This window comes from Chlamydomonas reinhardtii, chromosome 10 (genome assembly GCF_000002595.2).
Source record: "Chlamydomonas reinhardtii strain CC-503 cw92 mt+ chromosome 10, whole genome shotgun sequence".
NCBI lineage: Eukaryota > Viridiplantae > Chlorophyta > Chlorophyceae > Chlamydomonadales > Chlamydomonadaceae > Chlamydomonas > Chlamydomonas reinhardtii.
Window position 1 is genome coordinate 2608136 of NC_057013.1, and position 17718 is coordinate 2625853.

The following is a 17718-nucleotide window of genomic DNA, read 5'->3' on the forward strand; positions in this document are numbered from 1 at the left end:
AAGTGATTCCCTTTAGTTTCATTGTATTAAGGGACTGCACCTCAGCCACGCTGCAAAAGCCACTTGACATGACTTGCACAACACACAACAGACCCACTGTTTCTTACTTGACTACAATGTCAATTCAAAATTGCATCTATTGAACTACTTGCGTAGGGAAGATTATGCGACGCGCACACTGTTTCCAGCTGCTTTGGTGCAATTGGCGGGAGTCAGGGGAGCTTGCGGCTTGTGCGAAAAAGATGGTGCGCGTGGTGGTAGATTTAAATACTGATGACGTGCAACTTTAGAGATGCTCAGCGGCCTGAAGCCCACCTGCCACGTTCATGACGGTTTGCAGGCACGCCCACTGCCCGGCACTCCGCGACCATGCCGAGCTCGGGCTTGACGCGAATTCCTGCAGAATGCAGATCCAGCCTATTCACGTCCTCTTAGTTTTCGGGCTGCTCTCTGTTAGCAGTGTTCTGGGGCACAGCACGCGTGTGCATACGCGCCGGCTGGCAGAAACCGGGAACCCGCCCAGGGGCAGTGGAGTGCCAGCCTCCATAATTCAGCCCCCACAGATCCCTCAAAGCCAGTTGGGACCTCTTTATGGTAATCGCACGCCCGGCTGGCTAGCGCTCGGCTTGCTCTCCCAGCGCATTACCCTTGCGGATACTGGCGGTAGCGGCAGCAGTAGCAGCAGTAGCTTCCTGGACGCCTTAGGCCAGCCAGTGCGCTGCGATGAGGCCACCCTCTCGGGCGCCGAATTCAGTAGCTTGGCACTGCCTCAGCGACCTCGCGATTTGACGGTGGTAGTTGAGCTGGAGCTGATGCCATCCGGGTCCTCAGCCGGGCAGGCAGCAGGAGCGGCGGCGCAGCCACCCACTGTGTCCACGGGCGTCGCCTCTGGCACGCGGCCGGGGGAGCTGCGTGAGCTGATCCGAGTAGGCGGTCTTCACGTGCAGTGGGACATCAGCGCAGGTGAGACCCGACCTGAAAGCCTGGTTGTGCAGTAGAGTGGCGTTCGAGCAGGTAGCCCGAACGGTGAACTCCCTAAACGAAGCCTGTCTGCACATGGGGTGGACTGAAAACGACAGCCGGCTACATCCGCAGACCGAGTCATACTGCGGGACGCCAGGAACCCAGAGTCCACGATTGCCGTGGCAGCTCCCACTGCAGCTGTGGGAGCGGCTGAACAGCACGTGCGGCTGTCCATCAGCCGACGACACTCAGATGCTGCCCTGGCTGTGTGCGTGGATGGCAGCCCCGCGCGCATGCTGCAGGTGTGTCAAGGGTGGGTGGTTGGTGGGCTGCCGCAGTCAGTTGCATCTCTAAGCTAGTGCTCTTAGCCAAGAGCATGTCGTAGTCTGTGCTTCACCTGAGGAGCCTTGAGACCATGCGCTTGAATGGGCTTCGCGCCGCCTGCATGCCCATTGCTGCTGGCCACGCAGCGCCCTTCCACGGTTGTCCCAATGACGCCGGGGGCGCCGGACGGCTGGCTGGTGGGCACCGCTCTGGGGGCCACGTGGACCCTGGAGCCGGTGTTGCCGCTGCTGCTGGCAACGACGTCGCCGCCGCAGGAGCTGCCGCCTCCAGGGGATGAGGCAGTGGTGGTGCTGGGCGTTATCGGCAGTGACGGCGGCGGCGGCGATGGCAGCAACACGGCGTTGCCGCTGACCGCGTTAGTGGAGCAGGTCTGGCTGGTCACGGCGGCGTGGGGCTGTGCCGATGCAGCGGCGGCCTTGCTGCTCAGTGGTCCGACAGCGGGCCCCGCCAGCGAAGGGGCTACGGTCAGCAACCACAGCAGTAGCGCCAACGACCTGGGCAGGAGCAGCAACACCACCGGGGACGGTGTAGCGGACATCGTACAACAGGCAGCCCCATCAAGTGCTGCCGCGCCGAGCTACACCAACAGCCTGCCAATACTGGCGGCGTGGGGCGTGGTGCCTGAGGGCGGAGGCACGGGCGCGGCAGGGGAGGCGTTTGTGGGGCAGCGCGTGCAGGTGGCGGCCGCGGTGACGGACGCGGACGGCGACCCGCTGCGGCTGCGGCTCACATTCTTTGGTGTGCCGCCCAGGTGCGTGCGTGTCAATGCGTGAGGTGCACCTGAGGCTGGTGTCCTGCTGGTGCTGACAGGGAAAGTGCCAAATGGGTTGTGCGTCGTTGATCCAGGACTACTTGGGCAGCTCGTGCCTAAAGCGGCAGACGGGCCGGCTCTGTGCGTGTGTGCGCTTGGCCCTGCTGCTCCGCCTCTGCAGCGACTGCTCAACGGCAGAATGTGGCAACGAGGTCGTGACGGCGGAGGGTGCCGGCGGGCGAGTGGAACTCAGCCAGTCGGTCGTTTACGAGGTGCGTGGCGACAGCCGGGTAGGCGGCGGGCACAAGCCCTGATGCTGCTGGGTGGCAGCGTGCGGGCGGGTTGGTAACACAATCATGGCCCGATGCATGGCTCTTCAGTTTGCGCTAGCTAGTTTGCAGCTTTCCGGCCTGCTCCGTACCAACGCCCCAAGCCTGCCCCAACTACACCAAGCTGTCCACACCTAACTTGCCTTTGCCTCCTTTGCCAATTGCCGCACGGTGCATGCGCACTGCTCCCGCGCAGCTGCCGGGTCGGTACGTTGTGCGGCTGGAGGCCTCGGACGGCGGCGGCCACGTGGCGGCGTGGGACTGGGCGGTCCTGGTGCGCAAGACGGGAGACACGCAGCGCCTTGCGCCCTGTTGCAGGCGAGGGCGGGGCGGGGCCGGGTGGGGGGCCCAGCCCGGCTGTGTGGGCAGGAATGCAAGGGTGCCCCCGTGCTAGTGCAAAAGGGCCCAGACTTCCCAGCGGGCGTCAGGTGGGGCTTTCGCACAACTCATCCAAAAAGTGCATCCGGCCACTCGTCACCTACCGCAGCTCCCATCACCGCGCACGCGTTGCCTCACGACGCAGGTCTACGGGCATGGTCATCGCCGGTCAAGACGGCCGGCCTGTGCACAGCACCCGCTTCCGCGACCCCGCTGTGGCCCGGCTGGCGGCGGGGCTGGGCTGGAGTGCCGCCTACCTGCAGGGCCAGGAGGAGCTGGAGTCGGAGCGGCTGTTTGACTTTGGGCTGCTGGCGCCAGCACACAACCCAGGTGCGTCGGGCGGCGGCTGTGTGTTGAGTTGCAGAATGGTAAGGTAGTATTGCTTGTGTTCGGGCAGCCGCCGAGCCGCGGCCATAAGGACGAGGGGCCTGTTGAAGCTGGCCTTGCGGGCGGGACCGTGTTAACGTAAAGGTTTGATGGGTGGTGCCTTTGCAGGAGGCGTGCGGCTGCGGCGCTGTGTGGACGTGTTCCTGGCTGGGCCCGGCTCGCCGCGTGTGCTGGGCGGCTCGGAGCGGCAGCGGCATATCACCACCGGCGCCAACAAGCGCATGCTGATTGTGCCGCAGGTGTGTGGGTGGGGGGAAAGGCCGGGGGATGGGTGGGGGACTGGGTGCGCACGATGGGTGCGAGGGCGTGGGTCGCAGACGCGTTTCAGGGAATGCCACGGGGGTGACCGCACGGGAGGACCGTGGAATCGAGGACTGTTCTTGATGCTGCCCTGTTTCATGACGCGCACCTGTTGCCAGGGATTCAGCTGGGGTGAAGCAGCGGCGGCGGCGGACCCAACCACGGCGCCGGCGTGTGAGTCGCACTGGTCGCAGTGGGCCGGCTCCTCGCCCTATCGTCGCAGCGTCGGCGCGCAGCCGGACGGGTACGTGTGCCTTGCAGCCGCATGTGTCGTGTTTGCAACTCGAAGCGGCCACCTTACTTCACCATGTCCACATCGCGGGAAGGGAACTCATACCCTCGACTTAGCTCCACCTTCCGCTTCCTTGAAGAAGCATCGGTACCGGCACCAAGCTCTCCAAGAGGCTTTCCTCGCCACTGCCACACGCACACACACTCGGTAAACGCACGCATAAACGCACATACCGTACACAGGTCGCCCGCCTACTGCTCGTTCGCCTGCACGCGCGACGGCACACAGTGGCTCCGCTCCGTGGCGGGCCTCACGGACCGGCTGGCAGAGGCGCTGGCGGAGCTGAGCTACGGCCGCCTGAGCTTCAACGCCTGGAGGCCGGTGGTGACTGACACGCTGCTGATGCCGCAGGTGCGTAGTTGACACCTGGGGTGACTAACGCGCGCGCGCACACACACACACACACACACACATACACACATACTGTGTGCTGTCCCTTGTACGTGCATGCCCAGCCTTTCCTCGCAATCATATCGTGAATGTGCTGCTGCCCGCAGAACACCAGCGGCTATGACGCCTTCTCCTATAGCGGCGCCGGCCTGGGGGAGCACCTGCAGCGCCAGCTGCAGCAGCTGGTGGGTCAAACGGCTACCACTGCCACCCCTTCCACCTCTTCCTCCCCCTCTTCCTCCTCCTCTTCCTCAACCTCCGGACTGGCGGCATCCCTCTCAGCGGACACTTCCCTAAATGGCAGCGGCTCCGCCGCCGCCGCCGCCACAGCCACCGCAGTTGCGGCTGCAGCCACACCCTCAGCTGCCGCGGCGGCGGCCACCGCTGCAGCTCTGGCCTCCGGCTTCCACACCACGTTGGTGCTGTCGCCGCAGCCGCCGCGCTCCGTCAACCCAGGCTACACGGCCTGGTCGGCGGTGGGGTCGGGGACGGCGTTTGTGATGCGGTGCGCGCCGCAGCTCTACTACATGATACACGAGGTGCGGCGGCGCTAGCGGCAGATGGTGGAGAGGGTGGGCCCACCGGGGCGGGTTCCAGGCACGACTACTTGTGTGGCGGGGTAGGGTAGGGGATGGCAGTGAGGGACAGCAGTGTGTGGTGATGGAAAACGGAATCGCGGTTCGCCCCTCTCTCTTAGCCGCCTCGATGCCGCCTGCATCCGCCATCCTCTCATCCGTCCACGTCTGCAGATTGGGCACCTTCTGGGCCTGCCGCACGCCGGCATGTGGAGGTGGGTACGGCAGAAAGACAGGGCCCGCCGAGGATGCAGATAGACCTCCACTTCGGCTTTGCTTGGGAAGGCGGGTGGCTGCACGGCTCTATCGGCGGCTACCTGGGTGCCTCTGTACCTTGATGCTGTGTGGTGTGACGTGTCGCCCCGTCCTGTGCTGCAGGCTGGACAACGCCACACAGGCGCCTGTGGACCCGGCCGGCCCAGGCGGCCCCGTGGACGACTACAGCGACAAGGTGGGCGCCGCGCGTGTGTGTGTGTGTGTGTGTGTGTGTGTGTGTGTGTGTGTGTGTGTGTGTGTGTGTGTGTCTGTGTGAGGGCATGCAAGGAATTAGGGATCTGAGTGGGGTGGGGCGGGGTGACTCAAGACCTTGTATCCGGATGCGCAAGATGCCTGCTGCCCCCCAGTTGCCAGCCTGCATCATGTGTGTGCATGTGACCTGCATCTGGATGCCGCCGCACAACGCACGCCGCAGCTGGACATGATGGCGTGCTGCCGGGGTGACTTCGGCGCGCTCTCCAGGTAAGGAATACAGCCGGCACTGCGCTGGCAATCAATGCCCCCAACGGTTGCGAATGTGACATTCACTTACCCCAAACCCCGCCCCCCGCAAAATCATGCTGCACACTCCATGCTGCTTTCTTGCTTGGCTTCCACACTACCTGCACCCTCCCGTCCGCTCCTGCTTGCTTCCAGACTATGGCTGGGCTGGCTTCCCTACCCCGAAAGACAGCACATACCCATCACAACCTTGCAGCAGCCCACCGCCGCCGCCGCCCCAGCAACCCCCGCCGCAGCCCCGCAGCCGGTAGGCCCTACCTTTCCCAGCGCAACAAGCGGCAGTAGCACTACAGCTGCTGCTGGCGCTGCTACAGCCGCCGCCTGCTCTCCCGCCTCGTCGCCGCGGGGCTGCAGCTACAGCCTGTGGCCTCTGGACCGGGCTGAGTCGCGCGGGCAGCTCAAGGCGCTGACGCTGAGGCTGGGGGCGGGGGAGGCAGTGGTGCTGTCGTACAAGAGCCTGGCGTGGTGGCAGGTGGGTGCTGGGGGAAAACACATGGTAGAGGCCGTTTGGCAGGGTAGCACATGACGCACGCCAGCATGGCTTGGACGCGCGGCAGGCTAAGGCGAGAGACTGCCGGCCCAGGCCAAGGCCTCAATGCAGCGTCGCCTGTTTAGCGCTCGTGCTCTCGAGCCTTGTGCGCGTTGCTTGCCTTACTACGCGTGGCGCCGCCGCCGGCGCCTGTGGCCGCAGGACGTTCGGCTGGGCCGTGACGGCAGCGATGTGCCTGGCGGCGGCTCAGGAGGCGGTGCTGCGCCGCCGCCGCCTCCTCCCGACCGCGGCTCGCTCACGGCGGACGAGTCGCGCCTGGCTCTGGGCCCTGGCCTGAGCCTGGAGTACATGAGGCTGGTGACGGACCCCGACACCGGTGGGCGGGAGCGGGAGCGGGCGCGGGCGCGTTTGTGTGTGCAAGGAAAGCGCGCACGTGTGCACATTGGCGGGCACAAGGCAGGGAGCACGCATTGGCGCCCCGTTACTCCAGCATCCCCATCACTCCTTGTGCGCCACTGCTTGCCCACCAGGCCGGCCGTCATGGACTCCGCGGGGCCTGCTGGACATGAATGTGTTCTTTGGCGAGTGGCCAGCGGCGCTGCCGCGCACTGCCGGGGCGCTACCGCCCGAGCCAGCCAAGAGCGCCTTTGCGCTGCTGCGGGAGGGCCAGGCCTGGATACACACGGCGGGTGGAGGGGGAGGAGGAGGCAGTAGCGGCAGTAGCAGCAACAGCAGCGGCTCGGCTGCTACTGCCGCCGCGGGGCTGCTGGTCGTCGTGCAGCGGGAGACTGATTGTGACATGCCGGTAAGTGTTGTGCATGAGTGTTGCATGAGTGTGTGCGTGCTGCTCAACACACGCCCCCGCCCCACCAGCTCCATTCCTCACTGCTGCCCACCGCACCCTCCCTTCCTCCACAACACCCCGTGCCCCCCCTTCCGCCCCCGCCGCCCCTCCCACCGCCCACAGCCCGAGCTGCCCGTGCACACCTACCCCGTCCCCAACTTCTACGGCTTCAGAGGGGAACCTCCTGGCGCCGAGGCCTGGCGCCGCGCCGATTACGGCGGCTATGCCGCTGGCCTGCGCTGCCTGCGGGTGGCAGTGCGCGCCGGGGTTCCACTGCCAGCAGCGCCGTCGGCCGCTGCCGGCCCTGGCGCTGGCGAAGGCCCCGGTGAGTGTGATGAGAGCGGTGGTTTAGGGTTGCTGCTTACAGAGAAATGCAGGAATGTCGCACGCGGGGCGGATGTTGTGAAGGCCTAGTGCCTGCTGTCACCAGGCTGCTTGTGACTAGCAGTAGCTTTTGCCTTGATGTCATTCGCAGGCAAGCTGCGTGTGCGTGTCACGGCGGTGGCCCCGGCCCCAGCATCCTCGCCTGATGCGACCGCGTCTCCCCCGGACGCGCAGCAGCAGCAGCAGCAAGCCGCTGTAGACCTGAGGGGTGGCTGCGGCTTCCCGCTGCTGCCCCGCCTGCGCCTGCTTGTGTCCGCATCATCCGGCGCATCCGCCGGCGACACTGGCAGCAGTGGCAGCAGCGACAGCACCAGCAGCACCAGCGGTGGCAGCAGTAGCAGCAGTAGCAGCAGTAGCAGCAGCGGCGATGAGGGCCTGCCTGCCGGGCTGGCGGCGGTGGTGTGGAAGGACCCACTGAACATCACCTTTGCCGCCGACACCCTTACCGCCACGCTCCCGCCCTTCTCAGACGGCTGGGTGCGGGAGGCCGCAGCGGCCGACAGCCCAGCCTGCGCCTACGGCTGCGATGCCGCCTACCGGGTCCGGCTGGTGTCATGGGACGGCGCGCAGACGCTGGTGGTGATTCGAGTGGTGGAGGTGACGCTACGCCACTACCTGCTGCACATCAGCTACCGGCACCACCTGCTGCAACGCATTGACACCGAGTCGGAGGTCGTGTACCTGCCGCTGCTGTCTCCCGTGGCACCGCTGCCGGCGGCGGCGCCGCCGTCGGCAGCGCCAGTGACGGCCGATGGAGATAGCAGCGGCGGCAGCATGGTCGGTGGGAGCGGGCCGGCGGCGTGGGGTATGCAACTGCTGGGGGATGCGCAGGGGCCGCAGCGGCTGGGGGGCCAGGCGGTGGTGTGGCGGGCGGAGCAGCTGCCGCCCACTGGCTGCAGCGGGCAGTGGAGCCTCACACTGCTGTTGCAGGTAGGTAGGGACGGGTCACGGGAGGGAGGGCGGCCGGGGCTGGGGCTGCATGCGCGCGAGCAGGCAGGCGGGCAGGGCGGGGGAGTATGAGGCGGCGTGAAGAAAGAGGAAGACGTGCGGATGTGGCGTGCAACCTCCAACACGCACAAACGACCCACCACAATTGCATGTGCTCCGCCTGCCTCCCGCTGACAGCTGGAACCGCTACCGGCGGCTTCCGGCTCAGCAGCCGCAGGTGCCGGCCGCACACACCTGGCGTCCATCTTCGCTCCAGACCCGGCCTCGACCTTAACCTCCGGCGGTGCACCTGCGAGCAGCGGCAGCGCTACCGGTGCGGAGGCGCTCGGCTGGCCGTCCCTGTGGCTGGTGGTGAACGGCAGCACGGGCGACGTGAGCGGCGGGCCGGCGGCGCTGTGGCTGGTGGCAGCACTGGGCCAGGCGCGAGAGGCGGCGGTGCCCCTGCAACCGCCGCAGCCCGCACAGCGTGACAAGTCGGTGAGAATGTCCTGCGTATTGTGTGGCGGTGACACAACCGGTAACCACCGCACGAAGGTTGCCGTTCAGGCGCAACTATGCAAACCACCGCACACATGTGTGCGCACGTGCGCGTGCGTTTGTATGAATCTCTATGCTGATTGCTTGACAACGTGGTGTCACTGGCCCATCCCGCCTCTCGTGCAGGGCGTTGCCAGCGCGTCCCCCTCCGCCCGCCGCCGGCCCTACCACGTGGCCCTCGTGTACGACCACGGCCGCCTGGGGCTGTGGGCTGACGGCGTGGGCGCCTGGCTGTGGCGCGACGCGGCGTGTGTCCCGCCGCGCCCCGGCGTCACCTACTGCGCCGCCCGCGCTGGCGCCGCCGCGCCTGTAGGAGGACTGGCGAGTGACGGCGGCGTGCTCAGCGGCGCTCGGCTGCTAGGTGACGCGAGCGGCGGCTCTTCGTTGTCATCCGGCGGCGCTCCAGCTGCGTCGTTGCTGGGCGAGGGCTCTCAGCTGCTCTCCGCGCGCCTCTACAACTACGCCCTGCCCCGTGCCGAGTTTGGGGCGGAGGCGGAGTGCCTCGCTGCCGGCCTGCAACAGCCGCAGCGACGGACGCAGCAAGGCAGCAGCAGCAGCAGCAGCAGCAGCAGCAGCAGCAGTCCTGCTGGCGACGGTGCCGCGCGCGGGGTCTGTGCACAGCGATTTGGCCTGCGCGCGCCCGCGGGCCCGGCAGACGCAGACGCAGACGCAGCCCCGACGCCCATCGCGCCGCCCGCAGCAATCGCAGCGGGCCCCGTGGCGCTTCCGCTCACCGGTACCAGCGGCCAGCCGGAGTGGGACCCCTTCCTCGCCGCTGCCGCAGTTGCGCAGCAGCAGGCGGCGCCGTCTCAAGCCACAAGCACCACACCAGGAACCCAATCCGCAGGCTCAACTGCCCAGGCACAGAATGCCCCGGCCAGGCCAGCAGCCGCCACTGCCAGCAGCAGTAGCAGCAGTAGCCTGCCCAGTGCTCTGGCTTGGAGCTACGTGCTGCGTGTGGGCGCGTGGTCGGCCTGTAGTGCGCCGTGCGGCGGTGGCGTGGCCGTGCGGAGTGTGCTGTGCTTCCGCGCCACTGCGATGGGGCCCTGGCCGGTGGCACCTGACGACTGCGCAGCACGCAGCGTCACCATTGGTGGCGGCGCTGCCGGGGACAGCGCTACGGCGGCAGCGGCTTTGCCAGCGGCCGTCATGGCTTGCAACACACACGCTTGCCCGGCGACGCGGGTGGAGCTCGGCCGCGCCCCCGGGCCCGACCCGTGCCTGTCCACAGCTGCGGGAGCAGGTACGGCAGCTGGTGCAGCAGCTGCTGAAGGTGCAAACGAGCAGGCTGGGTGTCAGCAGCAGCAGCAGCAGCAGCAGCAGCAGGCGGGCGGCTCCTCTGCCGGGGGGCTGCTTCTGCAGCCGATCTGTGTGGCGGGCGACAACTGGTTGCTGCCACTGGCGGCGTGCGCGGATGCAGCAAGCAGCAGTAAGCAGCCGACGGATGGCTCCGGCCACGTGCTGCTACTCGATGCTGGTGTTTCCGGCGACAGCAGCAGCACTGCTGCGCGGCGGAACACCTCAGCAGCCGCCACGCCACAGCTGTGGGGAGCAGGGACATCAAGCGGACAGGCTGCTGCCGCTGCCGGCCCTGCACTACTGATTGTGGGTGAGGCTGCCTGGAGTACCCTGCCGGTGGCGAAGCCGGCGGGCGGCACTGGCGGCAGTAGCGACGCCAACAACAATGCGCAGAAAGCACCAACAACACGCAACCTGTCGGCACAATCAACGCCGGCAGCACTCCTCGCAGAGGCCACCAGCGGGGTTACTAGCGACGCGGACGGGGCGCCTTTCAGCCTGCAGCAGGCCTTGCTTGCAGGACAGCTGCAGCGGCCATGCGCGGCGGGTGCGCCGGCGGGGTCTGCGACAGCCCCGCCGTGCGCGGTGGTTGCAGAGCCCGCCGGGCAGGGGCAGCGTGAGCCTGCAACCGCGCAGCAGCAGCAACAGCCGGCGCAACGCCTTAAATGGCGGTACGGCACTTGGGGCGCTTGTTCTGGTGGCTGTGAGGGAACACGCTCGCGCAGGCTAACTTGCGTGAACGCCACGGCAGCCAACAGCACAAGCGGCAGTAGCGGCAGCCCGCAGCAGGCGCCCATGCCCCTTTGTGAGGCCGCGTTGGGCCTGCCGCCGCCGCAGCTACTCACTCAGCCGTGCACGCGTGGCGGCCCGTGCGCCGATCCGTCGACGTTGGCAAGCGCCGGGGCCGCTGGCACCGGCCGGGGCGACGGCAACGATGGCAACGCGGCTGCGGGAGACTGGGTTGCTGCCGAGGTGCGGGTGCCGCTGCTGAGCCCCTGGTCGGGCTGCCGGGCAGCCAGCAGCTCTGTGCTGGGCTTTGGCACGGCATCCCGCAACCTCCTGGGATGCGTTTCCATCGGCGGCGGTGGGGACAGCTCCGGCGGCGGCAGCGGCAGCGGCAGCAGCGCAGCAGCGGGCTCGTGTGGGCCCTGGCAGGCGCGTGCTGCAGACATGGCCTTGCCACCGCCAGCTACTGGAGGTAGCAGCAGCGGCAGCAATGCGAACAGCCCCACCAACGGCACCAACGGCACCAACGGCAGCAGCCGTGGCTCAGAGTGGTTAACGCTGACGACGTCTTCTGTATGTCAGTTGCCTGTCCCGTTCCAAGGACTCTGCCAGTTGCCGCTGCTTGTGCAGCAGGGCGAGGCGCCGTGCTTCGGAAACGGCGTTTGCACTTACGCAGGTAAAGCGCGCTATCTTCATTGCGGTCACTCATGCTGTGTGATAGCCTCTTGTCGCTTGCTTAACGCGTGCTGCCCCGCCCTGACAGGCTGTGTGTGTGACCCGGGCTTTGGAGGTCAGCTGTGTGAGGTCCGGCTGGCACCCAGCACCACAGCCGCGCCGATGCCTGCGAGTACGAGTGCAGCTGCGGCGATCCTCAGCAACCCACCGGCGGACGACTTCAGCAGCAGCGGCGGCGGCACAGCCCAGCCCTCCCAAACCCTGAGCTCAGCTGCCGCAGCTGCTCCTGCTGCTACCGACGGGTACTGCCCCAGCGGCGTTCTGGATGCAGGGGGTCACTGCTGCGCCTCTGGGGTAATGGCTGCGGATGGGACCTGCTGCAGCGGCGATGGGGCTGACGGCGGTTTCGGAGTTGGCAGTGGTGGCCGGAACGTGATGCTGGATGGCGCGGGGCGCTGCTGCGTCGGCGATGTGGTGGACGCGTGCGGCGTGTGCGGCGGCTCGGGCACGGCTGTGGACGTGCGGGTGCGTACGGCACGGGGGGCTCGTTACATGCACGTAAAGCTCCCAGACGTTCCAGCCTCTTGCCGCTCCTACTCCGATACGGCCTCCTTCACCAGCACCCTCAACCTCTCGCGCTCACTCACTCCTCCTAACCCTCCCTCCCCTACTTCCCGCGGCCATGCAGGGCGTCTGCTGCTCGGGCCGCCTGGACCGCTACGGCGTCTGCTGCGCCGGCGGCGGCCTCCTGCTGGATGAGTGCGGCGTGTGCGGCGGTGACAGCACCACATGCGCCCTGCGGCTGCAGCTGCGGCTCCGCCTGAACCTGGACCTCAGCGCAAGCCTGCTGGCAGCACAAAGCCTAACACGCGGCAGCAACACCTCTCACATGGCGGGGGATGCGGCGGCGGCGGTTATGCTGTCACAGGCGTCCGCTACCCAGGCAGCGGCTGCCGCGGGGCCCTGGTGGCGGCCGCTGGCGCCTCCGGCTCAGGGTGCCCCGGGCGGCGCGCCAGGCGCGCAGGGCGGCACAGCCGCAGCCTTGGCAGCGGCAGCGGTACCTCCCACGGCGGCCATAAGCAGGTCAGCAGCGCAGCTGCCTGTGGCACTGTTGCCGACTGCAGATGCGGCCCTGATGCGGCTGCTGCGCCTCGCGCTAGGGCCGTCGCAGGAGCCCCTGCAGCTGCAGCTGCGCTCAGCTGTCCTGGCCGCTGCCGCCGTGTCACAACCTGCTGCCTCTGCAGCCACAGCAGGCAGCGTTGTAACAGCAGCGCGGCAACTGCTGCAGGCGCCTGGAACGGCAGACTCAGCCCAGCAAATGAGTCAGTCGCAGGCGAATGCGGCCGCGGTTTTGCAAACGGAGGTGCTGATAACGTATGACATTTTGTACGCCATGGAACCGAACGCGAGTGTGCAGCAACCGGATAGCACCAATGCCAGCACTGACGCCAGAGACGAATTCATGTCAGCGGGTGGGGACAAGAACTGGGGTCCACTTGCTCCCTACAACTTCACAACCACGGCGATCGCGCTTCGGGTACAGGTCCTGAGCAACGTGCTAGCAGCCGCGTCTGCCGGCGAAAGGGCTGCTGCTATCGCAGCGGCCGCCGCTTTCCCGCCGTTGCCTGCTGCACCGTACCCTGCTCCAGCTCTTGCCACATCAGCTCCTACAGTTGCAAACATCCAGTCAGGTGGGGGCCCCATCGGAGTCGCCTCGGGGTCTGCTGCAGCTGCGCCCCTCGCCTCTAGCAGTGACGGTGGCGTGAGCAGCACCGGCGATGGTAGTGTTGTTGGGAGCAACGGCGGCGGCACCTGGGGCAGCGGCGGCTCCGAAGAGTTTGTGGGTGGCGGGTACTTCGTCGTCAGGGAACAGCCGCTGGGACAGCTCCAGCAGCGAAGCGACCAGCACCCGCAGGCGCACAGCGAGGCTCTGAAACAGCGGAGCCACCTGCCTCGACAACAGCTCGGCGCCGCCGCAGCCGCCCCGGGGTCGCACGCGCTGCAGCGTCAGACGAGGCAGCATCACCGCCGCCGCCATCTGACACAGGCGGCGGGCGGAAGCGGCGTCGCCCCTCCACCAGCGCCGGCTGCAGCAGCCGCGCCGCAAACATCGCCTCCCAGCAACGCAAGTAAAACCAGCATCGCCTCGGCTGCACTCACTCCGGGAGCGGCAGCTACGCCTGTGCTGCCGCCGGTCCCCAACTTGTCTGCAGCGGACAAGGCTGCTGTCATCGCCTTCGGGCTGCTGCAGCTGAGCAGTCTGCAGCTGGCGGGGCTGCAGCGGCGGGGCGTGTGCGGGAACGGGGTGTGCGAAGTGGGCGAGAAGGCTGCCACCGCCGCCGTGGCTCCTGGATCCGCTGCTCCGTATGCATCCATGTCGGCATCGACCTGGGGCGCTCGCAGCTCGACAAGTGGTGCGGCTGTGGCGGCAGGGTGGCAGGCGGTGGCGGTGGCGGGCTATGGAGGAGCGGCCGGCGTTGACGTGGGCGGATTGTATGAGGACGAGTGCGCCGCCGACTGCCCGCTGCAGCTGCGCGCCTGCCCCGCCGGCAGCCGCACCGGCGGGGCGGGCGAGGATACCAACCGTGGGCTTCAGCAGTGCAGCGGGCGCGGCGTGTGCCTGATTGCGTCCGGCGCCTGCGAGTGCTTCAACGGGTGAGTTGTGCGGAAATGGACTGCGGCTTCAGGCTTAGGCTGCGTTTGGCGTGGCAGCTGATAGGATTGCGTTAGAAGCGGCGTCACCAACGGGCTCCTATCGAACAGCTGTGACGGCCAACGACTGATGCTCAGCTGAAGCGATGATATAGCCACGACTGACCCGCTTGCCTGCTCTACCGCACCTCAGGTACACGGGTGACGCCTGCGACGCCTGCGCTCCCGGCTTCTGGCGCTCGACCGCCGCCGCCAGTGGCGACGGCGCCTGCGTGCGGCAGTACGTGCGCGGCATGACACTGCCGCAGTGGGACCTGCTGGGGGCCAGCAGCCGCCAGCCGCCGGAGAAGGGACTGCTGCAACACCCTGTGGCTCTGCCGATGCTCGTGGTGAGGGGTGGCGCATGCGTGCACGTGTGCCTCGCACGTGGGGACCCGCCGGGGCGGGACGCGGCAGCCGGGCAGCGTGATAGGGTCGTGCATGCCTCAGAACCTCAGCTCCTCGCTATGACTGTTAAATTTGTGTGCTCCCTGTGCTGCGCATCACAGATCGGTAGCGCGCTGGTGGCGCTGGTGCTGGTGGCGCTGGGCGTGTGGCTGTGGCGCAGTGGTGCGCTGGCGGCAATGTGGCGCAGCAAGCGTGTGGCCGCCGCAGACGTCGCCTCACCCGCCCGCGTCAAGCCGCACCCTGCCAGCCCGGCGCGGCACACGCCGCCCTCCGGTGCTCGGGACCATCTCCCACGCAACGGCCACACCCGGGCCGTGCAGGTGGTGCCATACACGCCAGAGCGTGTCGCGGCCGCGGCAGCAGCGGCAGAGGCACTGGCAGCTGCCGCCGCAGCAGCAGCTGTGGGGATCACACCGGGGGGCTCGACGCCGCCATCCGGGCAGCCGGGCAGTCGTGCCAAGTTGCGGAATGGGTGGCTCAGTCCCAATCCTGGGGACTGGCTAGCGCCGCGGCGGCTGTTTGCGGGAGACGACTGCGAGACTAGCCCGGAGGGCAATGTGCGCGGCGCTGGAATACCTGGCGGTGGGCGTCGCGCGGACGGTAGTGTGGGAGGAGCCAGAGGTCACCGTGCGGTGCGGCGGGCGCTGCTGCATGTGGACGCGACAGGCAGCGACTGGCTACAGCAGCCACAGCAGCCACAGCAGCCGCCGCAGCCGCACCATCCGCCGCCACCGCCACTGCTGCCGCCCGAGTCGCAGCGTGGTGGTGGATACGGCGGCGGTGAGGCGGCGGCTGATCTGATGGTGGCGAAAGCTGCAGGGCTGCCGGTAAGTTGCTGACTCAGCCTGCACATCCCTGTCAAGTATTTGGCGAGAGAACACAGTGTTCGTGATCACACGCACGCACGTTTGCGAACCAGCGCTTGGAATGTGTAGGGCGGGGGTGGATTGAGTTCGGGGGTTCTGAAGTAACTGATGGTACGGAGGCGGGTTGGGACTGGGCGGGCATGATCGCGCAGGTGGCTACCGTGGGGTAGCACGTCAAGGTTTCACTTTTTGCATGCACGGACGTGGCCGCAGGCGGACATGTCGCCATCGTCCTCCCCACTGCACCAGCACCTGCAGCAGCAGGATGGGTGTCCTCCTCAACGGCAGCACCAAGCCGCCGCAGCCGCAGCGCCAGCCGCAGCCGCCGCAGCCGCAGCAGCCGCAGCAGCCGCAGCCGTGACCGCCTCGCCGGCACGGGCTGCCGGGCCCCTGGCTGGCCCCCGGCCAGTGCAGCTGCCGGTGCCACCGGTGGCGGGCCGCGGGGGCCATGGCGTGCCTGGTCGCAGTCACCCGCTGCCGCCTGGGCATCCCAGCAGTCACGCAGTGACCGGCGCATTGTCGCAGTCGTACAACGCCCGGCCGGGCTCTGTGCAGCTTCAACCGCAGCCCAACCCGCAGCCGCAGCCGCACGCCGCTGCCGCCCCGCCCAGCTCCAGGTTGTCCCATCGCGCCCTGCTAGGCGCCATGCCGTGGCTGCATCAGGCCGCGAGGCATGCCGCGAGGGGCGGTGGTGGACTGACTGGTGTGGGCGGCGGTGCCACGGGTGCCGGAGGTGCCGCAGGTGCCGGCGCTCCCGGCGGCGGCCCTGGGAGTGCTGGTGGGCGCGCTATTGGAGAAGGCGTGGAGGCAACAGCTGGAACCCGGGCAGCGCGTGCTGCTGCCACAAGCAGTGCTGCGCGCGCCGGCCAAGCCTGCGATTTGATTCACCCAGGGCCACCGGCCGCAGGTGTGGCGGCGCCAGGGGGCGCCCATGCGCCGGTGCTGCAGCTCTCTGGCTCGCCGCCGGCGCGGCCCGCCCACCACCCCGGCGTCAGTCGTGTGCGGCACTCCCGCCAGATGCACGGCGGCCCCAGCACCTACCCGGAAATGCAGGCACCTCAGGATCGGCCTCAACCACTGCCGCCGCCGCCGCCAAAACAGCCGCCGCCGCAATCCCTGCTGTGTGCCTCCACGGAGAGCACGTGGTCGCAACCCGGCGAGGCGCCGCCACAGCAAGGCGGCCCCGGAGGCAGCGCCCCACTCGACAAGCCGCAGCTGCTGCAGTGGTGCAACCCTCTGGCGGCGGCCGCGGTGCCGGCGCCAGCGGTGCTGCAGCGCTCGCCAGCCGCTGCAACTGCTGCTACGGCGCGGCATGCGCACCCTGGCAGCCAGTCGCATGACGCCATGTGCTCACCTCCTCCCCCACGACGTCCCGCCGCCCCCGCCCCGGGGCCCTCCCCCGCTTTTGCGGCAGCTGCTGGTGGTGGCGTCGCGTCATCGGCTGTTGCTGCGTCCACAGCCTTAACCTCTTCCGCCGCCGCGGCACAAGCGGCGGGTGCCGCTGGCGTCACTGTGGCGCCGTCGCCGCGTGTGGCGGCTCTCCGAGGTCAGCGCAGCGGTGGCAGCAGCGGAGGCGGAGGCATCGGTGGGATGGGGGATGACAGCCTGGTAGTCAAGAGCCCGCGCAGCACGCCGGTAGTGGCACGGCCAATGCACACGCCCAGGTATAACCAAAACGGATAGGCGGCGGCCGGGCACACAGGGATTGGGTGTGTCCTGGCATTCATATCTTCATTCGAGCAGTGCATCTCATTCGAGCAGCGCATCTGGCAGGCTGCTGTTGGCAGGTTTCTATTCTGCAATGGTACGGGCACGTGGCTTTTGACGTGGCGTGCAGCGGGCTGACTGCGCGGCGGAAAGTGGATCCTTGACAGGTGGCTTAAGCATACATACGGCAGACAGGACTGCAGCAGGGACGTGGGCGTGGGCCCTTGATGACAATGATAATGACCCGGTGCGCTGACCGGACGTGTCGCAAGACTGTCCCTACCAGTGCTCTGTATAACGTTGCAGGTGGCGACCGTGGGTGGCGACAGGTACCTTATTCATCGTTTGTAGCAGGAGAACATGCACAGTGTGGGACGACATCATCGTAGGCTTTGATCACTACGCCTAGGGGTGAGGGAGGAGGCAGGGGGCGCGGGGCAGGGGTGAAGAGGCCGCGTAAGGCGGGTGAGGCGAGTGAACGGCCGCGCCTGCCCAGGTCGTTGATGTAAGTAATTGACAGCGGATGGTACAATGGTCAATCTGTGTAACATGCTATGCCGAATGTTCCGGGCTAGGGTTGCAAGCAACGGTCAGCTGAGGGGCTTCTGGCAAGGGCGGGAAAGTCGATCATCTGTTATCCGTGGTCAACCATATTA

The 17718-nt window shown here is 67.6% G+C and overlaps 1 protein-coding gene across 1 annotated transcript; it reads left to right on the forward strand.

Annotated features, from left to right (window-relative positions):
- The first annotated feature begins 6 nt into the window (after positions 1-6).
- CHLRE_10g437300v5 (uncharacterized protein) lies at positions 7-17622 on the forward strand. Its single transcript, XM_043066739.1, has 26 exons — positions 7-245; positions 341-963; positions 1096-1265; positions 1434-2059; positions 2241-2331; positions 2585-2706; positions 2912-3096; positions 3262-3392; positions 3573-3697; positions 3928-4096; positions 4243-4674; positions 4885-4925; positions 5089-5161; positions 5402-5448; positions 5623-5959; positions 6179-6353; positions 6508-6782; positions 6945-7146; positions 7297-8135; positions 8331-8630; positions 8817-11391; positions 11479-11915; positions 12079-14045; positions 14236-14431; positions 14591-15316; positions 15569-17622. The coding sequence occupies exons 2-26, from the start codon at positions 405-407 to the stop codon at positions 17036-17038; spliced, it is 12270 nt and encodes a 4089-aa protein (XP_042920136.1). The 5' UTR covers positions 7-245; positions 341-404; the 3' UTR covers positions 17039-17622.
- Positions 17623-17718: the final 96 nt, after the last annotated feature.